We start from the raw sequence: 11422 nt of genomic DNA on the forward strand, positions 1-11422 counted from the left end.
TAACATCGTATACATTTTAAAATATTGCTGATTACTTATAAAGCACTAAATGGTTTAGCTCCGCAGTAATTGAGTGAGCTCTTAATCCCGAGGGACCCTCTATGGTGGACTTGTGCCTGGACCCATCCCGACCCATCCTTAAGCACTGGCCTCAACATCTCGTCTCCAAACCAGCGTGATTACTTCGACTTACAAACAGATGGAAATGGAAAATTCTCTTATAGTTTCGATCCAATTTGTTTTGTAATCCTTGTTCCTTCATTGGCCAGAGGAGAACTGGTCCCCAACTGAGCCTGTGTTCTCCCAAGGTTTTTTTTCTCCATTTAGTGACCTGATGGAGTTTTGGTTCCTTGCCACTGTTGCCTTGGGTTTTGGCTTGCTTAGTTGGGGACATTTAATATTCAACAATATTAATGATCTGTGTTGTATTATTTTCATGTTATCACTGTGAAGCTGCTTTGATACAATCTGTAGGCCTATTGTAAAAAAAAGCACTATATAAATAATTGTGACTTGATTTGACTATCAGTTGGGAATTACTTTTCACAAGTAAGATTTAAGATTTAACATTTCCGTTCTATTGCTTGTATTTTGTGACTAAAATATCCTGTGTCCTGTATGATAGCTGACCTATGCAGCAAAAAAAAAGTGTGAAAATCAGTTCGATATTCAGTTAGATGTGATTAATTAAATGTGCTGACAACTCATTGCACCTGCCAAACAGATACTGAGCGAAGCAGGTGACGTGTCGATAGGGCGTCTACCCACTGAAAAACAAGTAGGCTATGTCCGCAACACTTTAAACTCCTATATTTAATATATAGACAACATTTTGACCCAAACATTGCCGTTAAATTAAATATGGGAGTTTAAAGCAGTGTTGTGGACATTTATTTTATTTTTTTCATTCTCACTGTCTGCCAGGGAAAGTTCGGTGGAGAAGGATTTGCCATTTCTCTCACTCTTCAACTTAGGTGTAGTTTACATGATACGCAGGTATACGGCGTATATGTACCCACTAGAAAATGGCAAAGTTTTCCGTATACCCACTTTAAAAAGCGTGAGGATTCGTAACAACATCGTTTTGTGAAAGAACTTTCATTCATAAATTCACCCCGCCCGCCGTGACGTCTGTGTTTGCGCTGCCACACGGATCGAATCGGGGAATCCAGCAACAAATGTAAAGCCTACTGAGTGGAACGTCACGCAATTTGTCCATTTTGAATGAATAAATCAAAAGTGATGATACACTGAATCAAATCTCGATAGGGCCTTTGTAGCCATAAAAGTGTCTGTGATAGGCATCCTTACGTTGATAATCCACTAGGTGGCACTCAAACGCCTTAGCTAAGAGATACATGCTGAAGTAAAAGAGTGAAGAAGAAGAGTGAATGCTGAACATGTGCTTGCATGTTATTGGGTTATTCTGCTTATGCACACCCTTTTACAGCCCACATGATCAAATAGTTGTGCGCACATTTTGGAAACGGAAGTGGTGTTGTTTCCCACTGGCTCTATCGTGTTAACAACTCTGAAAGTTTATCAAAGCGGTTTCCCAGCATCAAAATGTCTGGTTGCGTTCACAGTTGCAATAATCGATATTCCACCTAGACAGTAAAAGAAATGGACAGAGCCATCTCATTGGAACTCCATTGAGACGATTGAAGCCCGTTTTTGACCATTTTTTAGCACTTCCGACCCTGACGCGCAGACTCAAACAGAGCTTGACGACGTAGATGTGACAAGAGCAAACCGTCTGTCTTCTAGTGGCTGTGGCATGGGAAATCTGAATAATTCCCTTCCGAAACATGCAGAGACGGAGAGTGTGAGTACGAGCTGTCCATGAGTGAGGAGCAGGAGACACTTTTGCAAGGTATTCTGATTAATTATTTTGTCATTTTGCCTCCACGTTTCCCCGATTGCGCGCAAGCTTCTCCTCCTGTCCATACGGTCGGTAATCTCTCTACTGTGCGACAGAGAGTCGCGTGGGTATGACTCAATCGTTAGCCTACTTTCATTAAAACTGCTTCTACGGGGCCATAACATAAGCTACAAGGTAATGGAGCCTTTTATACATTGTCGTGTTTCTTTAGAAATAAATAAAGGACAAATGGGGTCTTCAAACGCCTCATATGTAAAGTTATTCGCTGTCAAAATGACGCCAAAATGAATGGGAGTCAATGGGAATGCTAACGCAAGTGAAGTTCTGCTACAAAATGTCAGCTCCCGCGAGGCTTCAACTTCCGGTCCATGGATTACCCCCTTGATTCCACCAAGGTTTTTTAGGATTCCGACAGGATCATGGCCGTTTCAGAAGAACCGGCTGAATGCGATTAAACGTGTTGATTGGAGCGAGGACATAATAAAAAAAAAATGCTCTCGTCTACATTCACAGTGCATTTCAACATCATTTACTTGTTATCTTTTTGAAATAACTTTCTCTGTCTGTGTTGCTTAATCCGCTTGCGTAGTTTGACACACTACTGATTCTCGCCGTACTTCCGGGGGGTGCTGGTATATCACAGTATACTCATTACAAAATACTAGACTACACCACTGTTTCACCTCCATCTCATTGTCATGTGCTGGCTAGAGATGATGATAATCCAGATTCACAAGGCTTGACACACAGAATAATGATGAAATCACATTTAATAAACTCAAGGAACATTAGCGAGAAACGCCAGCATGAAAAGTTAAAATAAGACAAAGAAAAGAAGACAGAGGTAGAAATAAATCTAGTATAAATCAACAGGATGATGAGTAACAGGTCAGACACTAATCAATTAAGTAATGAATAACTATGGTAACCACAAAAAAAAAAACAGGAACTAAACACAATGTCAAAATAAGAGTTAATGAACAAAGACAGAGGAACTGTCAAATTTTAGCAATTTCTGCATTGTTTGAATCAGAATAAATATGAGTTTAGTGAAATTAATATTTTACTAAATTGTACTGTATAATACCAGATAATGGCTTGAGCCATGTGGACTATTAACATTTAAGATAACATTTCTGTTATTTCATGTAATGTTGTACTATTTTTAGAAAGGAAAATTCACATTTTGAATGTTTATAAATTATAACCAAACCATAGCTACAATTCAATTCTAAATGGTTTGGAATATCTTAGAACAGGTGAACAGTACAGTCTATTAAATGAACATTTGCTAAACCTTATATGCAAAAAATAAAATAGTTTGATGTGTTTTGATGTTCATTTAGAGGGCAATAAAATATACTTATCAGGAAAATTAATTACATTTAGCATATTTTATTGAATAAAATAATTTCACAAATATGTTAATGATTCAGATTGAAAGGGCTAGCACAGCCAAAAAGAAAATCAGTATTACTACTGTAATAAAGCAATTTCATTTTTTTTTTCTTGTTACAAATGTGTATTCATATGCTGTCCTGTTCATATGCTCACTTTCATATCTCTAATTTTTTTCTTTAATGCATCTTTGATATCCTTGGTTCTGAAGCAGTATATCATGGGATTGACAACAGGTGGGAGCAGACTGTACCACATTACTAACATAACCCGGATGCCAGGTGAGATGTTCACATTTATCACATCATGCACATAAACAACACATCTGGGAACATAGTACAGGCAAATGATAAGAAGCTGAGGAGTGCAAGTTGAGAAGGTTTTATATCGGGCCTGAATGTCTGAGATTTTGAAAACACATGTGATGATGGCCATAAAAGAAAATATAATGAAAATTAAAGGGCCCAAAAGAACAAACATAGCACATGAAAATGAAACAAACTTTTTCTGCCTTACATCTCCACAAGACAGATTGATAATTGAATTTTGGTCACAGTGATTCTGGGTTATTACATTAGAAGAGCAGTAGGGTTCATTGAAGGCATTCAAAACAATGATTGACATCCATGATATACAGATTGCCCAAATCACAGCACATGCCATAACAATAGTTTTGTTTGTAATAAGGACACAGTATCTCAATGGGTTACACACTGCAACAAACCGATCAATGGCCATTAATAGCATCAGGAAAGAGGTGATACTCCCTAAGTAGTGAACAAAAAACATCTGCACTAAGCAACTATAAAATGATATCTCACTGCTATTAAAAAAGTATTTTGCAATGGCTTTAGGCAGCGTGACAGTTCCAAAAGCAAGATCACACAGAGCAAGATTACAGAAGATTAAATAGGTGGGTTTCTGAAGGCTTCTCTCATAAGAAATAAAAGAAATAATAAAGATATTTCCACCTGCCAGTGTCAAGTAGACAAATAACAAAAGGGTTCCCACAGCTCCATAATATTGTGGATGGAGTCCTGGAAATCCCAGCAGGTAGAATTCAGTAAAGACGGTGACATTGGTGTAGATCATGACTCTATACGGCTTCACAATTACCTCATACAACAAACATTTTAAAAAGCATTGCCATTTACAAAAGCATTTTAATGTCAAGGGAAAATAAAGCAACATAGAAACATTTTTAACAATTACTGACTTTATAAAGTACAAATTATGTTGATAAAATGATAGTTCACATACAGTACATACCTCTGTGGAAACTATTTAGATGTCAATAGCACAGTCTACTCAATTTGCATTAATTTGAGTTTGATTGACCAAACTGAAGAAGTTTTACTGAATCACCAATTGTATTACAAACAAAAAAATAATCTGTTGTGTGCATATGCCAGAGGTATGCCATAGGTATGACAAATTAAATTGTCTTTCTCTCTGTCCATACATCTGACAACGAGAAAGACACGGTTTATCATCACTCTCCAAAACCAAAGGCACCTCCTCTCAGGATCACGTGTTGTTTGGAGTTTCTCCAGTCTCATTGCTGCATGGGTTTTCATGGAAACAGTTGCTTTCTTTGACAACACTAACATGCTTGAGTCTTGCTGTAGTTTGAAATAAAACCCCATAATCCTTTAAATGGCATGATATATTGAGTAACCACAACTGTTGACAGTCTACAGTAAGAGCTAGGATGGCAAGGGAACAGTCATAAATGCTATTAACCCCAGTGACGGTTAGGTTTAGGGATGGGGTTGAGGTAAGTCATATATTGATATATATAGTAATAACGTTAAGTCAACGGCGTTCATAAACGCGCTGAAAAGCGATTATGCGTCTTGATGGCACGCCAAAAATGGAAATACGAATTGGCGTGTCATACACACGCTACTTCATGAGATCAGTCTGGTTGAGGTGCTTCATCGGTCGAAGATGGGCAGGTGCTGGACAGGTACTCTGTACCAAGCAGAGCTTAGTAGCAAATACTGAGAGGTTGACCAGTCTCCAAAAAGAGCACAGGACAGGACAAGACAGGAATGAGAGTTAAGTGCTCAGAGGTCTCATAAGCATTACTCTTGAAATAATCTGGCAAAGAGAAAAAAAACAGGGCTAAAAGAAGCAGGACCTTGTAAACCGGAGACCCCTAAACACGAATGGGAGCGATGTGTAGTGTTTGTACTTGACAGGAGATGGCGCTGTAGTTCCCATGATGTTACCTATAAAAGGTGTAGAGTAAGAATGGAGGTTGTTGCACCTGCTGTCTAATTATGTGACCGTGTGGCACTGTTGCCTTGCTTGTGGGTTTGAATAAACCTTGATGAAGTAAGAAGTTTCTTGTCTTCATGATTACCAGGACTTAGACATAACACAATGGATGGACGTGAGGGTGCACGAATGGTTGGTTTTATGCAGGAGACGTGAAAAACGGGGTGGACATAATGAAGATTAGAAGGAAGAGATCTTAACAACGACTGTACTGATGACCTTAACAATACGAAATGGTGTGACTAAACGAGGAGCCAGTTTACGAGACTTCGACTGGAGAGGTAAATTTGATGTGGAGAGCTATACCCTTTGGCCACAAATATAGCGAGGAAAACAACGAGGAGCGGTGAGTCTTTACGTGACGTTTGTTAGCAGTGTTGCTCATGTGCCTCCTCAAGTGACAAAGTTTATCCCCACATAATCAACACGGATGTCCAGGGCCCGTTCCACCCATAGACAGTAAAATAAAGGTTCCACCCGAGCTGCCATAACGATACCTGTTCGAAATGACTTGAAGGATTTTTTCAGTCTCCACATGGAACTGTGCTATGCAGGATAATGTGTCGCGTGGCAGACTTGGTTAGTACGCCTTATTCACGGCAGCGCCATCTTTGATTTTTAATGAGAATGAAAGCGAGGCTGTGAGGGATAGACTTGCATCTCTTCAATGGGCTGTACTGTTATTTAATGTGTTTTCGGATTGTTCTGCTTATGAAACACTGGAAAAATATCTTTCCAAGAAATGTCAGTTGACAAAAAAACTCCCGACAATGTAAGCTGTGGAAAATTGTAAGTAATCTAGCCGCTTTATTCAGCTTTTTACAGCGGATGCCATTGGAAACACGGTAAGTCTATCCCTCACAGCCTCACTTTCATACCTGTCATGGCGCTGCTCTGAATAAGGTCAATTATCAATTATGTAACCGTGAACATTGTATTGAAAATAAACAACAAACTGTGTTTCAAAACAAACGTTAATTTATTGATTGATTGAAGTTTATTGCGAGCAAAAAAGAAAGAAAAGAATATAGACATATATATTAACAATGAAATAAAAAACAGTTTATTTTTAGATTAATTCTTTATTTACTTTCTTTATAAGAGTATTATAATTATCAGAACGAGGGTGCAAATGTTAAAAATAGCGCTAATAGCGGGAGGGGGAAATCGGAAAAGCTACACTCCTGAAATTATGTATAATCTGACCAATCAAAGCCCTTGCTGTCTGCGTCGCCTCGACGCATAGTTAATTTTTGGAGGTGCACGTCGAGCTACGGCGGAGGGGTCGGAGAGGGGTTCGCGTCGACGGATAGGGGTCTGCGGGGGTACGCCGTCGATTCGACGCAGAAGCATAAGACAGGCTTGAGTTTTACACACCAATTCTGTTAAAATGTTTAAATTTGCAGATGATACAGCACTATAGTGGGGCTATGGGAAAGAGGTCCTCTCATTGACTGAATAGTGTTCCAACCACAATTTAGAGTTAAATGTCTCCAAAACTAAGGAGCTAGTGGTTGACTTCCGATCCTTCCTTGAGATCCTTCACGATGATACTCACCCTGCCAACTCTCTTTTCTCCATATTCCCCATCATGAAGAAGGATAAGAAAAGGACAAAAACCGCTTCCTCAATAGCACATACTGCAGAGCCATTAAATCTCTAAACAGCTCTCAACCCCTGGACCAGTCCCTAATGGAAAAAAAAGTTCTCTAAACGAGTCTTCATAACTTGCACATTTCTTTATAGTTTTTTATTATACCTTTTTATATATTTTATGGCAACCATACTAGTGTTATTTTATCTATTTATTGTAAAGTTGCATATTTGCGCTCTGCATTCCTATCCAAATTGTCACTTGACATCAGCCATAGCGTCCTGGACTGTCTTCCAGGTACGTGGTGAGCGGTGTGTTCCTTTTAATTTGATTTGTATGCGTCAAGTGTCATGCCCTGTGGGATATTGTTTGTGTTTATATTTGCTCTACAGTGTCTTGGTTGTATCTTGTAGTGTCCTGTTATGAGCACACTGAAGCAAATCCCTATACAACTTGCACTGAGTTGTATGGCAATAAAAGTATTGATGTTGATGACCCTAGTGCCCTCTATTTGCCAGCCGTCCCTGTACTTTACTACAGCTGAAGTGAAATAAATGCAATATTTGTCAAATACGTAGATGTTTCAGATACGTTTCCATTTAATACTTTATGTACTTTATGTTTTTTAATCAGTTTTATTTTGACAAACATGACACAATATAACATCGCAACTACAACAGAAAAAAATAGTTTTTACTGTTGTAAAAAACAGATTTGTGAACATTAGTGGAACTGAAGGTGTTTGAATAAACATGAAAGACACATGATTGTTGCCATGCAGTGAGTGTATTTGGCCAATCTATACTTTGACATGTGCGTAGGCGCTGTCTCAAGTCGGACACAATTTCTAACCGGCATACATTGCTTCAAGTAAGCAGCCGATTAATCTGTGCAGTCCTGTATGAAGTCAAACAACCCTAGAGATACTCACAGCAGGCAAAAACACAGACACAGGGCAAACAACCACATCCACACCTTTGTAAACTAGAAGTAAAGCAAATTAAACAAGTATACATGAACAATAATAACAATATATCATTGGATGAAACAGTTACATTTTCATTGTTTTTATAATATAATCTAATATAATGTTGATTGCCTTCTAAAAAGGGTAACACAAACTAAAACATGCACATGTATTTTTGTGTCTATCTGGGTTTACTACTGTACAGAAAAACAAAACAAAAACAGAAAAAACACCAAATGAGAACAGCAATAAGAGCCTCATCAGCAGATCTCAGACCAACATGCTCATGTTGAAATGGACCACTCTATTACAAATTCAAAAATGGATATTGTGATATATTATTTCATTTAGTCACGTCTCATCAGTTGATTTTGCAGAAAATCTATCAAAATACATTTATAGATAACAGTGAAATATGTGTTTAAAGTAACAGAAATGTCTCAACATATAAAGATAGTTCACAAAACATCAAATATTTATTCTGTTGGATTTGTCTTTTGATTAGCAACACAAGCTGATCAATAAATAATTAGATTAATAAGTATATTAGATAGCATTACTGTTACATGTATTTTATACATATATACAAATATTTCTTTCAGAATTTTAGTTCATAATGGAATACAAAGAAAATATTACTTATCTCGGTTCCTCTTTCAAAAGTTATTTTTTCAAAGTATGCATTTCTGGAAATGTATTGTTCTGTGAGGTTTCAGCATGCAGTTATTCTTAAAGATTTTTCTTTTTTCCATTTTTAAAAACAATCAAAAACAAACAGACATTTTAAATAAATAAACAGGCATTTCGGTCATTTTGAAATGTTCCCTCTAATTGGTTCCGATCTGTTTTTAACCACTTTCAAGATTATGTCTTTGATTTCAGATGTATTTAATACATAAATTATGGGATTTAACATCGGTGGAACAACATATGCCAGAGACGTACTGATGATCCTTGCATTGGGTGTAAGAGAAACCAACCATGCTGCAATGTATGAGGAGCACATGGGGAGGAAATAAACCCCTACTAACAACAAATGAGAGACACAGGTCTTCAGAGCTTTTAAACGTCCTTGCCAAGTTGTAATTTTGCTTAAAGCAAGAAAAATGCCCAGATATGACAGGACTATAATAATTAATGGTACTACAAGGTATAAAACTGTGATGAGAAATGCCATAATTCTATTAATGCTATAGTCATTACATGCCAACCTATACATTGGTCCATGATCACAAAAGTAACTCTGAATCACATTAGATTGACAGAAAGAAAGCCGGGTGATCGAAGACGCCATCAAGGCCACCACAGAAGAATTAAATGCCCAAATTGCTGAGAAAACCAAAACCATACTGGTATTGTTAACAATTGCATGATATCTTAATGGCAAGCAAATTGCAATGAAGCGATCATATGCCAGGACTACAAGAGTATGACTCTGCATAGTACTAAAGAAGTGAACAAAAAACATGTTTGCCAAACAAGCATTGAAGGAGATGTTCTGTGTGTCGAGTAGAAAAGTCTTCATCATGTTAGGAATCAGTGCATTAGTTTCACCAATATCAGCCAAGGCCAAGTTAAACACACTAATGTACTTTGGACTGTGCAGGCTCCGATGAAGAGCTAAAATCAGAAGGACTATAGAGTTGCCAATTACAGTTATAAAATATATTACAAATAAGAATATATAGTAATAACCACTATAAGGCATACCTGTAAGTCCAATGATGAAAAAGTATTCAGGATGAACAATGGAGATATTCTGTGAAAAACTTGCGTTTACAGAGTTCATGGTAGCTTAGAATTTGGTGACATTAGACATCGACAATTTTGTAAATTCTCAAGATTTTGCTATTTCATACCTTTAACAAGATATTTTAACTACAACCATAATTAAAAAAAATATAAATATATATAAATATACCTTCATGCAATGCATAATATTTGAATCACATATTTGTATACATAAAGTTTTAGAGCAAAACTATGACAATGACTGTCTGAATGCTTGTGAGCTGCTTTGAATAAAATTACTCCTGTAAAGGTTTGTCCTTATTCTCTCATGCTGCACTGGCAATCTCCATCCAAATATATGTTCTGATTCATCTCTTGAGAGCTTTCAGACAACACAATGATGTAATAATTAACCCTTGTGTGTCCTTATAGACATTTTTGTCTATTATTATTCAATAATTTCAATTTTTATTTATTTTTTATTTTTTTGTTAATGCCACCTGCATATAGGTTAGGACAAGTGTGTATTTTTATTGGAAATTTACCATTTCACCCACACTTTAAAAATAAAATAAAATAAAATTATAATATATATATATATATATATATATATATATATACTAGTTTATATATATATATATATATATATATAAACTGTATATATATACTAGTGTGTGTGTGTGTGTGTGTAGTAATTCACTAATATAACGTTAACAGGGTTTGTTGTTGTGGGAAGAAGGAGGCGGGAATCGGCGAACATTTAAACATTTTAATAGTAAAATGAACAAATACAAAAACTAAAGTAAAAGCCAACAGCCCCTCATTGACGACTGATGTCCACACACAACATAAAATCGTAAGTTATGACTATAACTATGGATCTATGAGACCGAACGATGACCGTCACCACGGTCTTACCTTGAATGACGCCATTCTACTAGCTCTCCTCGAGACCTAATGTAAACAATGTCAGATGACTGACCCCAAGTGGTTGGTTCCCTATAAAACATCCGGATGAACCGAACACTTCCTCTTTGCCTGGAACGTCTCAGTTCATCCCGAGTGACAAGAAATGGTGACGGTCATCGTTCGGTCTCATAGATCCATAGTTATAGTCATAACTTACGATCTATTTCGACCTCACTCAGACCGTCACCACGGTCTTACCTTGGATGACTAGTGCCATCAAGGTCACGAGGGATGGAAGTCTCACCTTCTTTACATCCCTGCTTAGCGGCCGAAAGCAGAATTGTGGACCCAAGCGTCTGTGGGTCCGCCACATTGACCCTGTAATACCTGGCAAAGGTACAAGGTGAACTCCATGATGCGGCTGCACATATGTCTGTTAGTGCTACCCCCTTCAGTGCTGCCCATGATGTGGCCAGGCTCCTGGTAGAATGAGCTACCAGGTTCCCTGGAACTGGTAAACTCTTACTGGAGTATGCGTAAGCAATCATGTCTACTATCCAATGAGATAGACGCTGTTTCGAGGCTGGTTTTCCATCATTTTTCTTATCAAAACACAGAAACAGCTGAGTGTGCGAATGTCGTAACGACTGTGTGCGCT

General features: G+C 37.5%; 2 protein-coding genes across 2 annotated transcripts; both read right to left on the reverse strand.

The window, feature by feature from the left end:
• Positions 1-3424: 3424 nt before the first annotated feature.
• Positions 3425-4372, reverse strand: LOC120478566 (olfactory receptor 52K1-like). Its single transcript, XM_039670500.2, has one exon. It carries the CDS (start codon positions 4370-4372, stop codon positions 3425-3427), a length of 948 nt encoding a protein of 315 aa, XP_039526434.2.
• Positions 4373-8774: 4402 nt separating this feature from the next.
• LOC120478905 (olfactory receptor 52E4-like) lies at positions 8775-10280 on the reverse strand. Its single transcript, XM_039671100.2, has one exon. It carries the CDS (start codon positions 9911-9913, stop codon positions 8933-8935), a length of 981 nt encoding a protein of 326 aa, XP_039527034.2. The 5' UTR covers positions 9914-10280; the 3' UTR covers positions 8775-8932.
• Between the last annotated feature and the right edge of the window lie 1142 nt (positions 10281-11422).

The sequence above is a fragment of the Pimephales promelas genome, chromosome 16 (assembly GCF_988280905.1).
Source record: "Pimephales promelas chromosome 16, fPimPro1.hap1.1, whole genome shotgun sequence".
NCBI classification, from domain to species: domain Eukaryota; kingdom Metazoa; phylum Chordata; class Actinopteri; order Cypriniformes; family Leuciscidae; genus Pimephales; species Pimephales promelas.